This window comes from Anser brachyrhynchus (assembly GCF_964034855.1).
Source record: "Anser brachyrhynchus genome assembly, chromosome: Z".
Classification (NCBI taxonomy): domain Eukaryota; kingdom Metazoa; phylum Chordata; class Aves; order Anseriformes; family Anatidae; genus Anser; species Anser brachyrhynchus.
This window is the reverse complement of record NC_137697.1, coordinates 14,592,692-14,616,283: the sequence shown is the minus strand read 5'-3', so window position 1 is coordinate 14,616,283 and position 23,592 is coordinate 14,592,692. Positions and strand designations below refer to the sequence as shown.

Sequence of the window (23,592 nt, the reverse complement as noted above, 5' to 3'; positions counted from 1 at the left end):
AAGGGCTGTGTTTGGAGGAACTGTATGCCCATGGGAGAACGCAGCAGCCAGCAAAGGCAGCAAGCCACAAAAGCAGCTGGACGGATGAGTTTCTGGGGAGCATGCCAGCTACATAATTAGCTTTACATTAAAAACAAAGACACTGTCCCCTGCTGTTTAATTCTTCCTGTGTCCAAAGATTTTTTTAAAACATACTTTTTAATTAGAATAAATTCCTGCTCCTAAAGGGGAAGAAAAATAAATAAATAAAGAAAAAATAAATTAAAATCCAAAAGGAAAGCAAAACTAAAACCCTGTCTAAAACTAAAACTAAACTAAAAAGTAAAAACTGTCCCGCTCCCCCCCAGCCCATACATCCACTGCTTGAGTTAAAGGGAGCAACAGAAATACAACCTGGAGACCATGTCCAGACTTAGCAGACACTAATGAAAGGATTCATTCCAGAGCTGTGCTGGGCTCACTTAGTAGAAATAAGGGCAAAAAGAAACGTCTTGGATTTTGTTGCATTATGATGGAATCAACTACAGCATCATTTTGGGAAGCCTTTCAAGCTTTCTTTGGGCTGAAGTGCTGAGTTTGGTTCAGTTATGTCCTAAGTGGGCACTTACCCTGATTTTAATCTTATGCTCATTGTTTCTGACGTCCCTGAATGCTTCTGCATAATCCGTCCGTGGTTATGAAAAGGACGGTGCCATGGGGGGCACTGGGGATGGGGAAGGCTCAAAGCAATCGGGGTCCCTGATTCTCCAGGGAGCGGGGTGAGCAGGGTCCCCCATCCTGCGGGGACCTGGGGACGGGGACATTGCGGGCCCCAGAACCCCCAGGGATGGGGACAACATGGCTCCCCATACAGGAGACAATATATCTGCCCAAAAATGAGGCGGAGGGAGGGTGGAGGTCCCACATTTCCCAGGGGCTGAGGTCTTGATGCTGTGGGGATCCCCGTGTCCCCAGGGACAGAGGCATGGGGGACGTCAGGGGTCCCCGTGTCCCACAGGCACTCAGTGTCCCCAGAGACAGGCATATTAAGAAGTGTTTGTAAAACACTCTCAGACATATGGTTTAATTTTTAGGTAATCGTGCATGGAGCCATGAGCTGGAATTTGTGATTCTTCTGGGTCCCTTCCAGCTCGGGATATTCTGTGATTCTATATGTCATATTTCTTCATCAAACTCCACTGGACATACTGTTCCTAACATAATGCAGAAAATTCTGCAGATCTTATCCTTGGCTAGGGGAGCACAGCACTCTGAGGACAGCAGTGACAGACCCAAGAAATCTAAATAAGGCTGTTTTTCTGAGAAATGCATACTTGCTTCAAAACTGCAGTTCTGTTGAGTCAGACACTGCAATCTAGATAAATATAAAAGTTGACTTTTATATAAAAGCAGTGATAAAGTATTTGAAGCTCATCAGCTTGTGGCTAAGCAATGCACAAGAAACAAGACAGTACATAAAACACTGGTGGCATAAATTCAGACTTGGAAGCATTGTCCTCATGGCTCTGCGTGACTCACCAACTTTGAAAGAGCACTTTGGAAATATGAAACGCCGGATTGCAGCAGTTCCTCTGCCTGCTTGGGGTGGGACACACGAGCTCGCCACAAGCTCAGGGGGGTTACAGGAAGCTCGGTCCCTGTGCTTCACCCTACAGACCCTGTCCTGTCCCGCAGCAGGTGAGAGGCGTGGAACCCAGCGCCCACCCCACTGCCCACCTGGGGGGATCATCATCGTCATCATCATCTGCTGCTGCTGCTGGGCTCAGCACAGCCTGGGCCCTGGAGTGCCAGTGTGTCAGGCAAGCTTACACAAACTACTTCAGAGACTGGATTCCCCTTCTCCTTTTCTAGAAATGTGCTGTCTTTTTAAGAGCTGAAGAAAGTGAGCAGCACTAGGGGATGGGCAGCATGAAATAATCCCTCTGTACTTACTTTTCAAGTAAGTCCTGCTTTAAACAAATTTAGAGAACAAATCCGTGCTGTACATACACACATCTGTTTCAGTTCGTGTTCTGATATTCCGCTAAAAAAAAAAATAATTCCATGGAAGAACATTTTGGTCACACATTTGTGACAACTTCTGGATTGTGATTCTTCATTTTGCTGTTCTGATTTCTGAAAGAACTAGACAAAAATATAATTTGAATTAAATAGTGAGGTGGCAGTAAGAATGATTATTTTATCTTGGGAAGGACAGCAAGGTAAATAATCATAAGAAAGCCCATGAAAAGACCAGACAAAGTAATCCAAGGGACAAAAGTTCACTAGAATAATTTAGTATTTCGTCAAACACTAAAAAAAGAATTTCTCTTAAGTAGCAAAACTGTGAAGAAATTTGAATGAAAGGATTACAAAGTATTTTGTTCAGAGCATCACTCCTAAGTTTGCATTTTGTAACAAATACATTCAATAAACATTATGATTAAGAACAGCTAGTATTACAAAAAGTATGCTTAGTGTTTATCTGTTTGCTCCTTTTACAAATGTCATCCTCTGTCTACAGGACAAAATATTTTAGACAAACAATTGCTTTAGACATGCTCTATTTTTAAGACGAGGATAGCACATTTTCTGATAAATGATGAATAGCTATAAGACAGACACAACACCAGAACTTATTTCTTCCTTACTTCCTTATTTCTCTCTTGCCAGAGGGCAAAAGACATTGCTATTAGCAACTACTTGAATTTAGAATAAGTCAATATACCTGTGGGCTCAAGACTTGCCTACCTTGAGGATGTGCCCTGCCTCCTGATACGAACACCACAAACGTTGACACAGAGAAGCAAAATGAGTCTTTGACTCTCTTTGCAGTGGATTCAGCACGTTAAAGATCAATTCTACATAGACACAAATCATATACATGTTATATAAACTCTGTGTGTTATTTCCAAGTAACGTTTGGCAGAGTATCTTATCTGAATATTTCAGAATAGATCCTACCAAAGCATAAAGCCATTGAATAAAAATTCCCAGCTTACCTCTTGTAATAAGGAGCGTGGCATTTGTTTTTAAAACACTGTATTGTGTGTGTGATCACTAAGATTCAGAATTGCGTTGCTTGTTACACAAAAAACCTCCCACACATTGAGCTGTTGAATCTTCGCTGTTTTGTATTTTGACATTTTGGCTGGCAAAGTTAAAATGCTACCATCTAACACCTGAAACCCCATGGCTATCAAAACAAAGCCCTCTTACCCAAATCCATTGAGGGAGATTTCAAAATGAAAATCTGAGAGTTCTTTGAAACAGAGCTTCAGAGTTGGCTTGTTATCTTTTCTTGTTGATATTTGTAATTTCTGACCACGTTTGGTAACTGCAAAAACTACCAGCTGAAACCTCGCTCTCATGAGCACAGCACATTGCATGCACCATGGCTCGTGCCTGAGGCTGCGGACAGCGTGACCTCTCGCACATGTTCCTCCCCATCATTTTGAAACATACAAAATACAGCTAAATACTACTGCCCTAAGATCTTGGTTTGCAAAGATCTGCTGAGCTTAACCATGACAGTTGCCCATCACAGCTGCAGTCACCAAGCATTTAAAGTCATTATCTTGTTACTGACCACAGTAATAATCTGCGCGATGGAGGCACTGGACAATAACATCTATATTGTCACTGTAGCTCAGGACTTGAGCCTGCCCGTGCCTCAAGCTTCTTGATCATCTGTACTGCTAAGTGTTGGTTTGCACTCAGATGAGAAGGGAATGAGCCAGCCACCTTCCCATACGGGGAATGCAGATGTGCTGACAGAGAAGGGGGAGACAGCCTTGAACTAGGCAGAGTCTTCCTCCTCCTCCCTCCAGCATCGGGGGCTCAAGCCAAGGCACATACCAGTGTCAATCTAACAGCAGGGCAACAAGTACAGTAAATACATAGACACTAGATGGACATAGACCCACTAGAACAAGTCCAGAGGAGGGCCATGAGGATGATGCTCCAAGGGGCTGGAGCACCTCTCCTATGAAGACAGGCTGCGGGAGTTGGGGTTGTTCAGCCTGGAGAAGAGAAGGCTCCAGGGAGACCTTACAGCGGCCTTCCAGTACCTAAAGGAGGCCTACAGGAAGGCTGGGGAGGGACTCTTTGTCAGGGGGTGGAGTGGTAGGACAAAGGGGAATGTCTTTAAACTAAAAGAGGGTAGATTTAGATTAGATTTTGTTGTTCTGATAACAAAATGTTTCTTTTTCCTTTTTTTTATACAAGCCTATCTGGTGAAGACAGGTATATATGCATAAAGCAGGATCTCTCTTTATGTATCTTCTTGGTCTGAAACTCAAATAACCACAAGGGAGATAAAAAGCGGGGAGGAGTAAAAATGTCCACACAAGTAATTTAAGGTGAGCTGTACCTGTAAGAAGCCTGTAACAGGATCAAATTTCAAATGGTATTAAATTCTCAGGTCCTGTCTGCCCTGAGGAATAATTACAGAATCACAGAATCGTCTAGGTTGGAAGAGACCTCCAAGTTCACCCAGTCCAACCTCTGACCTAACACTAACAAGTCCCCTACTAAACCATATCACTAAGGGCTACATCTGAACGTCTCTTAAAGACCTCCAGGGATGGCGACTCAACCACTTCCCTGGGCAGCCCATTCCAATGCCTAACAACCCTTTCAGTAAAGAAGTTCTTCCCAATATCCAACCTAAGCCTCCCCTGGCGCAACTTTAGTCCATTCTCGCTCATCCTGTCACCAGGCACATGGGAGAACAGACCAACCCCCACCTCGCTACAGCCTCCTTTAAGGAATCTGCAGGGAGCAACAAGGTCGCCCCTGAGCCTCCTCTTCTCCAGGCTGAACAACCCCAGCTCCCTCAGCCACTCCTCGTAAGACTTGTTCTCCAGACCCCTCACCAGCCTCGTTGCCCTTCTCTGGACTCTCTTGAGCACCTCCATGTCCTTCTTGTAGCAAGGTGCGGCCTCACCAGAGCCTAGTACAGGGGGACAATCACTTCCCTAGACCTGCTGGCCACACTGCTTCTTATACAAGCCAGGATGCTCTTGGCCTTCTTGGCCACCTGGGCACACTGCTGGCTCATATTCAGCCGACTATCAACCAGTACTCCCAGATCCTTCTCGGCCAGGCAGCTTTCCAACCACTCATCTCCCAGCCTGTAGCTCTGCTTGGGGTTGTTGCACCCCAGGTGCAGGACCCGGCACTTGGCCTTGTTGAACTTCATACAGTTGACCTCAGCCCATCTCTCCAGCCTATCCAGATCCTCCTGCAGAGCCTTCCTGCCCTCGAGCAGATCGACACACGCACCTAACTTGGTGTCATCTGCAAACTTACTGAGGGTGCACTCGATCCCCTCATCCAGGTCATTGATAAAGATATTAAAGAGAACTGGCCTTGGTACTGAGCCCTGGGGGACTCCACTAGTGACCAGCATCCAACTGGATTTGACTCCATTCACCACGACTCTCTGGGCCCAGCTGCCCAGCCAGTTTTTAACCCAACGAAGCGTACACCAGTCCAAGCCATGAGCAGCCAGTTTTTTGAGGAGAATGCTGTGGGAAACGGTGTCAAAAGCCTTACTGAGGTCAAGGTAGACCACATCCACTGCCTTTCCCTCATCCCCCAAGCGTGTCACTTGGTCATAGGAGGAGATCAGGTTCGTCAAGCAGGACCTGCCTTTCATAAACCCATGCTGACTGGGCCTGATCGCCTGGTTGCCCTGTAAGTGCCGCGTGATGACACTCAAGATAATCTGCTCCATGAGCTTCCCTGGCACTGAGGTCAAGCTAACAGGCCTATAGTTCCCCAGGTCTGCCCTCTGACCCTTCTTGTAGATGGGCGTCACATTGGCTAGCCGCCAGTCGACTGGGACCTCCCCGATAGCCAGGACTGCCGATAAATGATGGAAAGCGGCTTGGCCAGCTCCTCCGCCTGTTCTCTCAGCACCCTCGGGTGGATCCCATCTGGCCCCATCGACTTGCGTACATCCAAGTGTGCAGCAGGTCGCCAACCATTTCCTCGTGGATAGTGAGGGCCACATCCTGCTCCCCATCCCCTTCCACCAGCTCAGGGTACTGGGTATCCAGAGAACAACTGGTTTTGCCGCTAAAGGCTGAGGCAAAGAAGGCATTAAGCACCTCAGCTTTTTCCTCATCCCTTGTAACTAAGTTTCCCCCCGCATCCAGTAAAGGATGGAGATTCTCCTTAGTCCTCCTTTTGGTGTTGATGTATTTGTAAAAACATTTTTTGTTATCTTTAACAGCAGTAGCCAGATTTAGCTCCAGATGAGCTTTGGCCTTTCTAATTTTGTCCCTGCACAGCCTCGCAACATCCTTATAGTCCTCGTGAGTGGCCCGCCCTCTTTTCCAAAGACTATAAACCCTCTTTTTTCTCCTAAGCTCGAGCCACAACTCTCTGTTCAGCCAGGCCGGTCTTCTTCCGCGCCGGCTTGTCTTTGGGCACGTGGGGACAGACCGCTCCTGAGCCATTAAGATTTCCTTCTTGAAGAGTGCCCAGTCTTCCTGGACTCCTCTGCCCTTCAGAACCACCTCCCAAGGGACTCTGCCAACCAGTGTCCTGAACAGCTCAAAGTCAGCCCTCCGGAAGTCCAAGACAGCGGTTTTACTGGTCCCCTTCCTGACTTCGCCAAGAATAGAGAACTGAACCATTTCGTGGTCACTCTGCCCAAGACAGCTCCCGACCACCACATCTCCCACCAGTCCGTCACTGTTTGTGAACAGAAGGTCTAGCGGGGCACCTCCCCTGGTAGGCTCACTGACCAGCTGCGTCAGGAAGCTATCTTCCACGCTCTCCAGAAACCTCCTAGACTGCTTCCTCTGGGCTGTGTTGTGCTTCCAGGATATGTCTGGGAAGTTGAAGTCCCCCACAAGAACAAGCGCTGACGATTTTGCAACTTCTGCCAGCTGCCTGTAGAACTCCTCATCCATCTCCTCATCCTGGTTCGGCGGTCTGTAACAGACCCCCAGAAGGATGCTTGCCTTGTTGGCCTTCCTGCTGATCCTAACCCACAGAGACTCAACCTTATCAGTCCCAGCCTCAAGTTCCACAACATCAAAACTCTCTCTAATATAGAGAGCCACACCACCACCCCTTCTGTGCTGCCTGTCTCTTCTGAAGAGCCTATAGCCAGACATTGCAGCACTCCAGTCATGAGAGTGATCCCACCACGTTTCCGTGATGGCAACCAAGTCATAGCCTGCCTGCTGCACGACGGCTTCCAGCTCCTCTTGTTTGTTACCCATGCTGCGTGCATTAGTGTAGATGCACTTCAGCTGGGCCATTGCCTTCTCCCCAGGCCTTGCCATTGTTCCCGCTGGCACAGCTCCAACAAGCCTTATTTCAGCCCCGTCCCCCTTCTTACCCAGTTTAAAGCCCTCTCAATGAGCCCTGCCAGCTCCTGGGCTAGGATCCGTTTTCCCCTTAGAGATAGGGACCAGTCTGTGGCCATCAGGCCGGGTGCCGAGTAAAGCGCCCCATGGTCAAAAAAAAACAAAATTTCTGTGTTGGCACCAGCCTCTGAGCCACGTGTTAATCAGGTGGGCTTTCCGTGTCCACTCTACCCCTCCCTGCTACTGTAGGGATGGATGAAAACACCACCTGTACTAACATCAGTAGGGTGGATTATAAGTAGAGTGCATCTTACAGTCTTAAACCTTAAAGCTACATACAAGCATGGAGCCTAATGGCATCCCTGTGCAAAAAATGGGGAAAAGAAAGAAAGCAGGAAATTGTTGAAATGACTGTGCAAGGGTGACATGAACTCATTTGCTGAGCCAGGGACAGAAGCTGTGAGCCCCCCACATACACTGTGCTCGTGTTAGGGCTCTGTCACACGCAAGCATTTACCTCTGCTGCAGGAGATACCAAACTTGGACTAGCAATAAAATGCTTCTGAACAACTTGCGAACTCGTGTCCTCACTTGTGAACACAAGTTGAAACATCTACCTCAAGAGGTCATCAGCTATCTCAGAAAGAGAAATCTATTCGTAATAAATTCATTTTTCAGGAATAGTAAAAGATACTATGTTATTTGTAATGAAATATACATTGTGGCAAGAAAAACACAATCTTAACAGCATTATCTGGGACAGACCACTTGCTGATTACCTGCAGTAGCTCTTCAGCAGCAATCACATCATCTGTGGAGGAGCAGGCACCAAACAGGAGTGCTGACTGGAGGAAGAAAGATTCCTTCGCTCCCCTGCATTAACTACCAGTGCACTTTTTTTTCCCCTATTTAGGGGATTTTAAACATGAGGAACACGGAAATATCATTGGTTATGGAATGTGATAATTTTATCTATTAATCTATTTAAGTTTGTGGGGTTTCTATTCAAAGAATTTTAAAGACTGGGGAGGTAAAGGTTAACTCTACTAACAAAACACAGAATGTTTAATTTAGCTAAAAAGCCAGTAAGTGAAGATACACCTATTAATAATTTGCAAGGCATAAGCCTCCCACTCCTCTTCCTACACAGGGAAGGCTTTCTATGCCTACTCTCATTTGTCTCCTTTTTCTATCACCACTACTCCTGTTCTTTTTCTCCCCTAAAGAAGTCCATAGTTATGCACAAGAGTGATAATGCCAAGCCTTTAAATGCTTCCAAAATAGTTTAGAGTCTTGGAGTGACTACATTTGCCACAAATGTCACACCAAACACATTTTAAACACTTTATTTTATCTTTTCTTTTTTACCTATCATTTCACAGAGTATTTTAGTAAGAACTTTACAGTGATAGTCTCTTTCCTGCTGAAAACAAATAACTTGGAGTTTCCTGCCTAATACTTTTGCTGCCTATATAAGTTCAAAACTGTAAGTGGTTTTGACTTATCAGAATCATAAAACAAAAGACAGAAGTTACAGCCTGCTTGTAGGAATCTCTAAACTTAAATCAGTTGTCAGAGGATATTTATGTATATCTTGTAGATTTGGTGATTTTTCCAATACCTCTCAGAAAAACACTTTCCTAAATATAAATTCAGTGCTTATTCTAACAGAAGATGCAATATTTAGGCGATTTTTTTTTTCCAGATTGAAATTCCAAAACTTCAGATGGGAAAAACAGTTTTAGAAAGGAGAAATTAAGAGCACAGTAACAAGAAGATAAGAAGACATCTTGCAGTAAACAGTAAAAAAAAAAAAAAAAAAAAAGGCAGAGAATAAGCAGGAAACACAGAAGTAGCAAAAAATATGGAGTGTGACTGGAAACAAGAGAAAGGGAAGGCAGCAAGCCAACATAACCCTATCTTTTTCAAAATGCTGATAAATCAATAGCATATACACAACATATCCCCTCATTAAAGACAGGGAAACTATGACCCAAACTGCTGATTCAAGAGTCAGGATGCAAAAAGATGATTACTGAAGACTGCCAACTACTTGCAAAACAGGAGGAACACTACACATAAAACCAGATAAAAAACAAGGGGGGGAAATAAAAATAGTAAAGTAGTTCTACTTCATGTAACTTAAGGAAGTATTTGGCAAATGCTGGCTCTCCTCAAGTTTGTGCACGTTGCCCTAACAGTGCTCAGTCATTGCAACTGGTTGCCTGGGGGGAAATCAATGAGCAATTTGCACTGTTGGATGTTGTCACAGTGGAAATCAAAATTAAGAACTAAGAAAACAAGTTACCTTACCTCCTTTGCCTCACTACTGACACATCTACATGGTTAAAAAATAAAAATTAAAAAAAACACCACAACACTAAAACCTCAGCAGGTATAAACACAGTGCACTGATTACTTCACAGCTGTTCAAAGAAATGGGGTAATTTCATCCAAAGTAACCATGATCGTCCAGGTTAGAACATACGAATATATAAAAGCAGCACTACCAAGATGGGACTGTACAAGGGAAGTTTTCTCCTGCTAATGAGCTGTGGCCAGCCCAACAATGTCCAGTGTTATATAGGATTGTCCTACAGCATTTTGTTGAAAAGCAGGTAAAACAGTTGGCTGTTTCTTGGGTTCATTCTTGCTATGTTCTGGCAAGTTCTCAGAAATGAGAAATTCCCTTGTTTTAACAGAATTTCTAAGGTATGGGTTGAACAATGTTTTTTCACTGAAATCTTCCAGCTTTAAAGCTTCTTCATTATCACTTTTTTCATTTTTAACTGAAATCTGTTGGGTTTCACGTAAATCGTCTTCCAGCATTTCTATGGGTTGGATTTTCTTGGCTGGTATCAAAGCTGAATGCATTTGACTTCTGAAATCTTCACCAGTAATTACATAAGGCATGGATGGTGAAAGGCATTTAGCTACTTCATGTTCTTCGTTATACAGTATCTTTTTGTTTCCATTTAACAGAGTTATTTTGTGTTCGGAGATATTTTGTACGCCGTTTACATTACTATCAGTACACTCAGAAACATGTTTTTCACAGTTCATTAGCAATAATCCTTCATGATCTTCTTCAGGAAAGCAATCTTCCAAAACACTTACATCCTCCAGGCCTACGGTTTTATCCTCATACGTCACTCCCTTCAAAAATGAATTATTCTGTCAGTACAAGAGATGAATTTGAAAGTTACATAAAGATAGAGAATGTATCAGGAGATCTTTTAATATATAAGATATTGCCACTTGAACTGTGTTTGACTTTTAAAATTAAAAGCATATTAATAAAGAGTTAATGTGCATTTCAGCTGTGATGCATTTACGTTTAAATGAGTATTAAAAAATGACATTGTTATTCTATCCATTTGTTAAACACTTTCATACCACGGAACCTGGACTATTTCCATTTTTTCCACTCTAAATAACCCTTTTACAGACAAAATTTTAAATCCCATTCTCCACAGATTATGCTTTCTACAGAGCCCGGTTCATTCAAATAATCATAAGAACTTCAATAAGCATAAATATCAATAAACTAAAAACATGTAAATGTTAGTACAACAGTATACCTCAGGATTACCAAATCTGATTATTTGATGCACTAGATTTTTTTTGTGGAGAAGGGAGGAAATATCCAGATGTGGTGATTTGAGTCAATAGACTCAATAACCTGTGAAAAATTGACTGTATTTAATGAGCCATGTACACCAATAACTTTATAATTCAAAAACATTATTTCTTATTATCATGTAAGTAAGAATTAAATTAATATACTTTATAAAGATGCATACTTTCTACTTGTTTGAAATATAACTAAGAGCATTTTATAATACTTAAAAGAATGAAATCAAATACTCTGTTTCTTTCAGTTAGTCATAAAATTAATGTTAGAGAAGGAGTTGTCTTCTGTCCCTTTGATCCCTTCTTTAATAAATAAAATGGCAGCTATTACCATGGGTGCATCAAGAGGCCATTCCACAGCAACGCTCCCTGCAGGATTGGGTATATCAGGCCAGCAAACCTTTTTAAACCTAGTATTGAGAAAGAATGTTTAGTCAACTGATGAAAAATAGATTATTAAAAACTAAAGGAATAAAAATCAAAGAGGTCAAAATACCAAACTTTCACAAAGGAATTTTTTTTTACGCTAACACAGTATTTTTCATTAAAATCATTTTCCGTCACATCAGTTTTTATTAGAAAAGATCTCAAGTAAAAATCTCGTTCTACAGAGACATTGCAGAAAAATTGTTAATGCATAGTCAACTTTCTGATTATGTGGTAGTTTAAATAATAGTATGCCAAAAAAAGGCTGTATATAAAAACTGCTGTGATCATGTTTCTGGTAGTTCTTCAGTGAAAAGCCACCTTTGCTCTAGTGAAAATGTCCCTAACATTACACCACACTAAATTTACACTTAGTTCTTATTTCATCAGCAGATAAAACACAATAGATGAAGCTGTAGCGTGTATCTCTCTGATGGAGTAGTAAACAGGAAACAAAATGAATCATTCATTCATATTAGGTTTAGCAAGTGAATGAAAACCTGGCCATAGTTTGACTTTTTACATTGCAATTCAATCAACACAAGAATATTAACACTAAAGTACATCTCAAAGTGTTCTCCAGGATCAAAGTATCATTTCTTACTTTTAGGAAAATCAGAATATACAATACAGATGAAGATGTACACCTGTTGGAAATGACACTTATCACATCAACTATACTTATATATCAACTTATCAGTTTTGGTAGCTAAGAACCTCCCCAAATATTTAAAATTATTAAGCTTATGATTAAGCTTCAGCCCAACAACCCAGTCATTCTTCATGCTAAAAAAACACACATTTTTAACTTTAACAAATCATCACAGCTATCTTTGGGATCTTGCAGTGTCCCCAGGCTCCAAGAAAGCAATTTAAAATCTGGCAGGGGACATCTGTGACAGTAGATGAAAGAATTACATTTCATACAGAGATATGGATTCAAACTCATGGATCTACCATCCAAATGCTTCACATGATGAAATTTTTAGTTTCTTAATTACTCCTTTACAGTCACAAACTAATGAAAATAATATTAATGTAACTAAGCAATACAGGCTACATGAAACGTGTCCTAGTGGTATACTTGCAGATATATTAGGAAAGTATAGGAAGCTTTCTGTCAGCTTTATTTGGCATTATTATTTCAGTATCTGACTTAAACTGCACTCCCCTCACCTGATTGAACACAGAATTGCAACTAGCATGTAACATTTTCCATAAACTGATACAGATAATAAGTAAATCAATTTCTCCTTTATTTTCCCCGTCTACTGCACTTTCTAAAACTAATATTTATTTTTGGACTACAGCACATTAAGTACAATTACAAGATATGTAGGCTTTTTTATTTGTTACTCCATTAGCTCTATTTTCTTAATTTGACATTGGTTTGAAACCCAGCCCAGAAGCATTTTGAAAATAAATTTAAAAACGGGCTTTTTACACTTAAAGACTAAATACAGTTTTAGAAGATGAAAAAATGTACTCACGTGTGTTTTTTCAAAATGCATGTTATCCAAAGGCCTAATAGAAAGAACATGCTTAATCCAACGGGTATAGCAATGAAAATAATGTCTTCTTTATCTTTAGAGAAAAGAAAAAAAGAAAAAAAAACAGATGTTTATCATTTCTTTATGTATTCCATTAAGACAGCTGATTTTCAACATCAGTCACCTAATTAGCACCATTTCAAAAGCTTTGCCAAAAATAGTTAAAATTACTCAGAATACTGCAATACATTATACAATGTGTCAAAAGATGAGTATTTTGCATCCAACAAGTCACAGTTACTAAGCCAGAAAAGCGGCCTATGCTGGACCTTCTCAAAATATCTCAGGAACAGATGTATCACATTTTAAAATTTACTTTATTTAATAGAATCACACAATAACTCAGATGGGAGGCGACACATGCAGTACACCATATCCAACTTAGAAATTAGAATCAGGTTGTTTAGTGTCCGTGTTAGTACCAAACCAATCTTTGAGTATCAACCAGGTTGAAAAGTCTAATACCTCTCTGGGCAGTTGTTTTAGAGTCACCTAAAACTGCTGTATAGTGCCACTTCTATCTGTTAGTACGAAATAGATTTTAAATTCAATGCCAGAGGTAGGCTTTAAATATAAATAAAATACAGTTAACTCTCATGACTGAAACACACTGTTCTGATTTCCGAAGTACCACCCAGTGTAGGTCCTAATAACAATAAAGACCAAAACTCAGCACAGCCTAACCTATCTTGCGTCTGAATGGCAAACTAGAAGACGAATTTACAGGCCGAAAAAAAATGAATTAGCTTCATGTCTCAAGGCCTGTTCAAGGACTTTCATGTACTTTTACATATTTCAGTTCAGCCAACACTGTGAATATTAATAAATATGAAAAACATTCTTTCAGAAGCAGGAAAGAGAAAGTTTGTGAACTACCAGCATGCAATCATCATACCAATCTCCACACTAAAAATCTGACTTAATGCACAGCCATTCTAAATCTAGTAACTCAAAAACATCTGCTTTTTGAAAAACTCTAAGGCACTCTATCTCATAATTGATGGCACACGAAGAATACGTTGATCCCACAAAGATCCACAGTGTTCCATGGTTTTACTGACAGCAAGAAGATTTGGCATTTTGATCTCTTATCCTGAGGTTTTAGTCTGTAAAGATGTTCAGTGAGATTGAGTTAAACTCAGTAAGTGTTGGTTAATCTTCCTTGTCTTAACACCCATTAAAAATAAATAAATAAATAAAATAAATAAATAAAAATAAAATAAATAAATAAAATAAAAAATAAATAAAATAAAATAAATAAAATAAAATAAAAATAAAATAAAATAAAATAAATAAAATAAAATAAATAAATAAATAGAAATAACTCTTACAGATGCCTAAACAGAGAAATTTTGTATTTTTGTATTTCTTACCTCAAAACTCCTTTTCAAAATAATAGTAACTAACCTGGAATGTTACTTACTGAATTTCAAAGTCTTGAAGGTTTTTGGCTCTCCACTGGTTCCACCAGCTCTATTGCTTGCCATGATATGGACAGTATATTGTGTATTAGCCTGTAAGGATGTCAATCTGTGGTGCAGAACATCAGAGTTCACCGTTTCATCTTTTTAGGAAAAGATTTATGTAAAAACAAACAAACAAAAAAAAATAGTGTTATATCAGAACTGTACAAGTATTTATCATCTTTCACAAAGATAAATCACAGAGTGGTTTTAAAGATGACTGGACAACTTGACAAAGTGACCCTATCAGTCTTTTGTGGTAGAATGCTTAAGTTATCAAACAATGTTTGGCGATGCTATTTAAATAAATAAACCATTGTGTAGTTAATTTTAAAAATAAACACACAAATTGTTTGCTAAATTTAAAATATGTTAAAGTATTTTATCACAAAAAAAAAAAAAAAGGGGCTTCTGAAATTTATTTCTACAACCCGTGGAATCTAAGCTCAGAACTTAAAACAGTTGGTGAAATTTGTGTTTCTGCAGCTCATAAAATTTAACTATATTTTTAGTACATCAATCATCCAAAAGGATGCAACCTACCAGCACTGCAATATCACTCCAATAAAATCAGAGGAGGTTAGCCAAAACCAACACAATCTTTCCAGTTTCCAAATGCTTTTCTGAATAGAACTCAATGTTTTGAATACCTTGTCCATTACTGGAATTGGTATGATATGTTTTACTTTCTTTTTTTTTTTAAGCAGGACGTATATTGTAACATTCTATGTCTGCCAACAGAATTAATAACGTTTGTGTATTATGAAATTAATGCATTTTCTGATAAATCAAGTCAAAGCTAACACATCACCACTCAGCTCAGCCAAGAAATGCTCAGGAAATAGATACACTGCAACATACCCTGAGATTAAGCAAAGTTTCTCTTAAATCAAGGTTTGAAAAGTACAGTTCTGGAGTTAAAAGACCATCAATGAAATCACCTTTGCACAAACTCAAAGCTCTATCTTAGATGTGACAAAAAGATGTGATATCAAGGAAGCCTCAAAAAACGACAGTACAGTTGGGTTTTGCCATTTAAGACTAACTCCCATGAGTTGCTATTTAGTAATATTTTCCTTAAGAATCTAATCTGATGTCCTAAAATGGGCACGGTGTTTCACGTGAGAAGCTTTGCAATGCTTTACAAATTTTGCTTTGTTTGAGGCTGTGTGTCTTAAGGATGACCCTGCACAAAACATTCAGCATTAACACATTCAGAAACTAACACGGCAAGAAAGATTATATGTAGGAGACTAATCTGACACAAATTGTCATAGCTTCATCTTTCTAACTTACAAATTACCAAAAATATTCTTGCCCTGGCTCTGAACTGGTTATCCAGAAGCAACTGAAGACATATCAAGGTTTGTAAATTTGAGATAGTTTAAAGAAAGATGTTAGGTTTCTGCTAACAGTGATGTCTAAAACGAAGAAGGAAAAAGAACAGTTAATAAGGCATTGAATGATCCAACAGTACTCTTGATAAACTATTCAGGAAGAAGAAATTTAGATCACTGAAGCACTTCTCATAAAAGATTCTGCTGAGATTTATGCTAGACGTTCTGAATAGATAGGATTATACTGATTATTGACAATTTGCATGGATACTATTTTTGATATAGGGGATTATTAATATACTCAAAAAGGTATGCTACCAGCCCACAGAGCAGGAAAGCAATATCAGACACAAAACATTAAGCTCATCTGAAGAAATTAATCTAAAAAACTATGTCCACAGAAATTATTTCCTGGCAGGCTGTTTTTGCTTCTTGGCTATTGTTTGCTACTTTGCTTTTATTATTAATTGACTGTAAAAATAGTTCTACCAGTAAATTTCTACCATACTGTTCTAGAAGTTCAGGACTTGGGACAGGCATCCTTCCAAGGACAAACATGGAACTTATAAACTTACTGAACCCTCAAGTGCTTCAAATTCTTGAACTGGTATAGAATCTATGCCTCACCAATTTATTCTAGCCACAATGTAACTCCTCTGTCTCTACTATGATTTTTTTCAACTGGCTTCAAATGTGTGTCTTGACAGAGAGATCTGAAGATGGAGAGAGACTAATACTTATGTAAAAGTGGAAAACTACAAATATCTGACAAATAATACTTTCTAATTTGGCATACACTTGCAATTTTATTTTATTTTTTAACATTACGGAGAACAGGCTGTAAAAATTCTCTCATATATGAGCTGCCATCCTAGTCTAGGAAAAAGAAGAGGAATGGTAATGCTGTCACACACTAAGTTTAACACTTGGAGATCCAACAGATCTGGATCCCGTCAAAGAAGCAGAAGTGATTCACTATTAAGATTCACTAACAGAAAGCTGTGCTGTACAAAATAAATTCAAAACAAATAAAGAAACTGAGCAAGAATAAACATGCAATATTAAAGCAAGGACTGTTCACTAGAATTCTCCAACATCTCGGCTAAATCTAAAAAAGGTCCTTAATCTTTATGTAAGCCACATTTCAGTACCAGTATTTTCAGACGTATTTATGGTATACAATAACAAAGTATGCTAATAGCTACAAAAATAGTAATTATAATCAGACAGCAGATTGTCATAGCCCTGTTGTAATCTTTGATGTTTAATGTATACTTACTCAATTCTTTTCCACCTTCAGGTTTATAAAATACTGTATAGTTAGTGATAAAGCCATTTCTTTTATCTTTTGAAATCTCCTCCCATTTTATTACAACTTCATTTTTGCCTAGAACATCTGTATCAGCCACAGGACCTTCTGACGGCTCTGCACAGAAGCATCATAAATTAGAAAAACTGTCTACATGTCGCAACATTATCCATATGTTACTGCACACATACCAGGAACATTAAGAAAGCAAATGTACAAGTAAATGTCTTATTAGTGCTCTGACATAAACCCAAACTTTTATCATCCTCTCTAATGTGTAATTTCTTCTGATAATACTTCCCCTCATCTATTTTGTTATTTGCATATTTCAGTGTTATGAGAATCCACATATCTTAAGATTATTAAATGTCTCAATCCTCACAACATCATAGAGAGGTAACTCATAACTCTGAAGCAGAGGCTTGCTGTGCTTCAGTTTTGAAACAAGCATCCTCTTTCCCATTCTCTGTCAACTTTTAATACTGTCACAGCTCACTATGACCAGGAAAGTATTCAAAACCGAGTTGTGCTAGTATTACCCTATCAAACAACAGTCAATTACCTCTTTCAAGTAACTAACACTTAATATATTGTGATATGCGTTGTGCACATTTACACAGATCTAAAGGCACAGACATTAAAATTTTCACCTAAAATCTTAAAATTGTCAGTAAATTAGATTCTTGCAGCTGCCTGTACAAATCACTGCATTCACATTAAACTTCTACAAAGAAATATTCCCTCCCTGCCTCTGAAACACTATTTCATCTACAGTTTCTGTTCAACCATAAACTTCATGGCTCCTTACCATTTTTTATATGCAGGACAGCACATATTCTTTAATATTATACAATGTGACAAAAAGCAAGCTTTTCAAACTATTAATTTTATTCTGTGAGTAGAATCTATCTTTTATTAGAAGCACAACTAGCTCAGTCAACTGTATCATTGAAATCAAGTGTAATTATATATATAAATGCAGCTGCAACATTTAAGAGATGGCAGTTGAAAAAAAGTCTTTGTAGCTATACTCTTCCCAAGTGTGTTGTATACCGTACGTAAGCATTACAACCAATGGATGACTTTCAAGCAGAGCTGTACCTGAACCTTCTTCAGCATCTGTGTCTGTCCTTCAGTAATGCCAGTACCTAATTTCTCAAAGAAAATACAATCTAAGAGACAGACTACAGCACACCTTTCACAACATCATGAAATACATACCTTTTTCTTGAACATAAGTTTGTATGGAATATGGAGCTGCTACTTTATTGCCATAAAGAGGATACACTGACATGTTATAGCATACAAATGGTTTAAAGATTTCTGAAAAAATAAAAATAAAAAAAAGAATAATTTCACAGTTCTCCACATAAAACATATAGATAGAATATGGCTTACAGTTTTGCCTTTGTACATATCACATCGACTCTGCACACTGATTTTTCATGGAAACTACATACACACAGCCAAATCATTACTATTTAGAGTTTATCAATTAAAAAAAAAAAAAAAGTCAGCCCCTACTAGAAAATGGTGAGCAGTTTCTCACCTATTTATCAGTGCATTCTAAGGCCACTGAAACCTCTGAGCAATGCTTTAGGTTATAACAGAAATATGATTATATATCATAGAATTATAGAATGGCTTGGTTTGGAGGGGACCTTAAAGATCACTCAGCTCCAACTCCCCCTGCCACTGGCAGTGACATCTCCCACTAGATCAGGTTGCTCAAAGCCCCATCCAGCCTGGCCTTGAACATCTCCAGGGACAGGAAAGATTATATGATTATATATAACATGCCAAGTTGATAAATCACTCCATTTACTTATTTTAATGAAAAATTCTCTCTGAAATCCTCTTGTAGGTTTCTTGTTCTCTAAAACATGTGAAGACACAATCTTCTCCCTTGAATTCAGTTTTTTGGATCTAGATTTTTCTATTAGAATAGATACTGCAAATTTCATGCAACACCACCAAGCTACCAAATTGCTTAAATATGAAATCTGTAGCCTAATCTAATATGGAAACAAACACCATCTTGCATGTTTTGTGAAAATCTGAGAGTTAAAAATGCTATTAAATTACTTGTGGAATTTCAATAAAGCATGAAATAAGGCTGTTATTTTTTTAATGGTCTGAGGAAAGCTGCATGAGTTCAAATCCTTTAATATTAAACTGCATGCAATCTTTCAAATATCAATAATATTACATTTTGTGCATAATGTGATACAATTTACAGTATGGTGTTCCAGATCAGGATCAAGGGGGAGAGTTTCACAGATGGGTGATATGAATGTAGATGCTCAATTCCTGTTAACGTTAGGTATCTTGTTCCCTTTGCTCCTTCAAGCACATATGTTAAATCAGGTATGAAAGTGATCTATTTGACATAAAGCAGAACAATAATGCAAATGTTATTTTTAAAACAGTTGCTTGCAAGTTCATCCTCCTTTGTTCTTTCTGGTCTACTTATAAATAAATATACATAAATACCTATGTATCTGTACATTGTTACAACCATAACTTGTAAATGAACATACTTTTGTTAGCTTTCCACTTTGTAGAATTTGATATATACTGCCATGATCTAATAAAAGGATCTGTCTCCAGCTCCTCATACCACTCAACTACATATTCAGTTACTTCTGGTTCAGAGGCTATCCATTCCACAATCATTTCTTCATTTGTTGTATAGGTCCTCACTGTTTCAATAATCTCAGGAGCTAAAAATTTAACAGAAAATGTCAGCAATTCTATCTTTGTAAAAACTGCAGCAAGAAAAAAATTCAGTTAAAGCAAGCTGAAGTTGCTTCTTTAGAAAGTATGATGTTTAGCTAAGGTTAAACAAAAAGTGACTTTATAGATACATTCACATAAATGTACTCAAAATGCCTTAAAATGAAGCATGTAAGAATTTTAACAATTAAAAGAGGGTGAGGGGGACAAAAAAAAAATCGAGGTGATGATACCTATAGAGATTTACACATACAGAATCAACGACAAGTCCCTCTTTTTGAATGCAAATTTCACAGTTTGTTGGCTGCAGCTAGTGCAGATAAGCAAGCTTTGACTGGGGCATCAAAAGGCAAGAGGAAAACAATAAAACATGTAAGCAGCATCATGACTGACAGTGAAGCAAAAGTGAACTATCAGCCTGTAAAACAGAGGTAATAGAAACCTGACTGCAATTCTAGCAAAGCAGAGAGAAAAAAGACCTAGCAACATCAAGTTTAATAATAAATAAATAATAATAATAATAATAATAATGTAGTTTTAAAAAAAAAACATAACGTCACAGCATGGGAAAAAAAAAAAGAAGATACATTTATTGAGGAATACAAGAGTGGACAGAGAGGCAGTCAGCAACCTCCAGGACAAGATGACATCACATCTACATATCCAATTTTCTGATTAGACTGGAATTTAATTGAGCAATTCCAGAGGGGCACTTGTACTTTTTTTCACAAGCAACTGATGTAGAAATGATTCAACAGTGTGTCAAATGCAACTTTTCTCACAGATCATGGGTAGGCAGCAGGATGTGGCAATACAAAGCTAACAGAAGATAACAGAATTAAGCATAAAAGCCAAAGAACAAAGCTGCTGTGCTACAGCAGTGCAGCTTTCTGTCCATGTCAGTGGGCAGAGTGGTTGCTTTGGGAATATATACAAATGACAATGTTTCTCTCTGCTTCTGTTAAGGCATCTTATGGACTTCTATCAAACACATCTTTGTTTAAATGACATTATTAGAGGTAGTGCAGTAACCAATTTTATGGTGGTGTAGACAGGTGAGGTATAGTTTGTTGAGAATATAATTTTATTTGGGAGGTTCAGGATTAAAACATACCAACAAAACAGAAAGTAATGTAACAGAAATTTTAATAACACATCAGCAAATGCTGGTCTTTTAACAGTGATAAGTTAAAACAAAAGCCACAACCATAATCTTCTATAAGGAAACAATATCTGATAGCAAAATATGACAACCAGTGAGATAATATTGTTCTAGTACAGAGTAATGGACTATACACATCTTTATACATCATACGACTCTCTATATGGTTCTAAGACAAAAGTCCTTAAAACCATTTTGCTTCCACTATAAAAGAAACTTAAGCAGACATCAAGAAGATAATTTCTTTATAAAGAGAAAAATCTATCATGATACTTAGAAATCTTACGTTTTTCGTCAGTGGATGGAATCCTCAAAATAGCTGCAGGAGAATTTCCAGCAGAATTATAGGCAGTAACAGATATTATATATGCCTCTTCATTTAAAGGTAATACAATTTTCTTATTGGCGGTGATGTTTGTCATTTGAAGTGCAGCATTGTTTTCTGGAAAATACTGTATTTTGTAGCCTAGAATTCTCCCAGGGGGTGGAATGTTGCTTAGTAGCTATTAAAAAAAATGTATTAGTGTTTCACAGCATTATTTGTATTATCAAAACTATATATTGTATTAAAGACCACTGAATCTCTATAAATTAAAAATACATATGCTACAAAGATATGGTGGGAGGACGGGGGGAATGTCTGAGTTGTTTGAATGAAGACATATTCTAGCTTACAAGAAAGTCCACTATTTTGTTTCTCAATATGGATTCCTCAGAACATCTCACTACTTCAGAATAACAGTCTGGGAAACAATTAGATAGCACGTTTTATTTCCAGATTGTTATTAATGTTATTTTTAAAAACATTTCACAATGCTATATTTTATTCTAAGAAGATATGAGATCATAGAAGAGAGTAACTCTTAAAAGGCTTTTCAGTTCTGATTTAGTTCAGTGAGGTGTTTTTTTCCTGACAACAAACCCCCCTGGTGGTTATATGTCCTACAACACTAAAATACTCCAGTTAACCACCAGCTGCAGGATACTAGTATAATTATCAATTCATAAAAACTATATATACCTTCCATATAAGATGTACAGATCTATTTCCAGCTGGGTGTGAAAATTCAATTATCCTCCACAAATCCACTTTTTCTGAGGGCGCTATTCAAAAACAAACAAAATCTTGAAATTTGTTGTTATTATTACAAAGATAGCATGATGTGGTAAAAAACAACCAAAGAATTTCAAAAATAGTCTGGGAGCAACTTACTAAAAAGAATTTCTCCTATTTCTAATCTTGTGCCTTTTTTCTCTAACTAGTACAGCTTTTCTCTTTTTATGCAGCTAGCAACTTCCCTCTTCAAAATACATCTATTTTTTTCAGATTTCTGACACCACTTAACACTCAAAAGAATATTTATTTCATCTTTTTGTTGTTGTTGTTAATTGCTGTATTTTACCAAAGACATTTTACTGAGATCAAGGAAAAAAAAAAAGAGCAAGTACTATCTTCTTAGATGACTATGGTACATACACTGACCACATTATATAAAATAGCAATTAAATTTTTTTGTTGTTGTTCTTAGAATACATGATAGACTCTAATAGCTCAGTTCATTTTGGAGTAAACAGTGCTAGAAAGAGGAGCTGAGAAAGGTTCCTTGTGTGTGTATAAATACTTGATTTATAAAATAATTTCAAATTTATCAATGGTCTAGTCACTTAGTTCTCTCTTTTTTTTTTTTTTAAGATTTTTGACATTAAAAAGTTTTCTCTAAACCTATGTACAATCTCTCATATAATTTTTTCTTGTTCTTTCCATATGTTTCCTTCTAGTTTGTTTTGTTAAGTCCTAGAGACGACTTTCGAGTCTTATGTCCTGGTTTTGACTGGAATAGAGTTAATTTTCTTCACAAAGGCTCAGATGATGCTGTATTTCACATTTATGATGAAAATAAAGTTGCTAACACACCAACATTTTAGTTGTTGCTGTGTAGTGCTTACACAGAGCCAGGGACTTTTTTGCTTCTCTCATGCTGCCCTGCCAGCGAGCAAACTGGGGGTGCACAAGAAGCTGGGAAGGAACACAGCCAGGAGAGCTGACCCAAATGGATCAAAGAAATATTCCATGCCATATGGCATTGTGCTCAGCAATAAAGGCTAGGGAGAAAAGAAGGAAAGGGGGAACATTTGGAGTGATGGCATAGTCTTCCCAAAAAGCTGTTACACGTTACGAGCCCTGCAGTTCTGGAAGCTGATGAACACCTGCCTGTCGATGGAAAGTCATGAATGACTTCCTTGTCTTGCCTGCCTGCATGCAGAGCTTTTGCTTTACCTAGCCTTTGTCTCATGCCACAGGCTTTCCTGCTTTTACCTTCCTGATTCTCCCCTGCATCCCACTGAAGGGTAAGTAAGCAAGCAGCTGTGTGGTGCTTAGCTGCCTACCAGGGTTAAAACACATTATCTTGTTTTACAACTGGTAATTTAATTTCTCTGATTCATGTTACTGGACATACTTGCTACACTGCTTTTCTGCTACTATGCTACTTTGCACATGTTCATTCTCCATGTACACCCTAATTCTTCCTCTCTTCCTATTTACTCATTTTCTTCTTTAGCCCTGTATTGTTTGCATTTAAATTACCTTTCAGACCTCTTCCTCTCCTTATCTGTCTTGCAGTTTTCCTTCTTCTGTATTTAAATAAAATACACACTTGTTTTTCTTA

General features: G+C 38.3%; 1 protein-coding gene across 5 annotated transcripts in view; it reads right to left on the bottom strand.

The window, feature by feature from the left end:
* Positions 1–2,260: 2,260 nt before the first annotated feature.
* Positions 2,261–23,592, bottom strand: part of IL31RA (interleukin 31 receptor A) — a 43,032-nt gene continuing 21,700 nt past the window's right edge. For 4 of the 5 annotated variants that reach the window (XM_080574609.1, XM_080574610.1, XM_080574612.1 and 1 more), the window contains 9 exons: positions 21,945–22,027; positions 21,210–21,426; positions 19,566–19,748; positions 18,247–18,348; positions 16,996–17,142; positions 14,340–14,480; positions 12,857–12,950; positions 11,272–11,350; positions 2,261–10,481 (listed from right to left, as the gene is read on the bottom strand). In XM_080574609.1, the coding sequence (XP_080430735.1) occupies positions 9,852–10,481; positions 11,272–11,350; positions 12,857–12,950; positions 14,340–14,480; positions 16,996–17,142; positions 18,247–18,348; positions 19,566–19,748; positions 21,210–21,426; positions 21,945–22,027 (1,676 nt within the window). In that variant the 3' untranslated portion in view covers positions 2,261–9,851. The remainder of the gene's footprint in view (positions 10,482–11,271; positions 11,351–12,856; positions 12,951–14,339; positions 14,481–16,995; positions 17,143–18,246; positions 18,349–19,565; positions 19,749–21,209; positions 21,427–21,944; positions 22,028–23,592) is intronic. The other variant, XM_080574613.1, reaches the window with a different exon arrangement.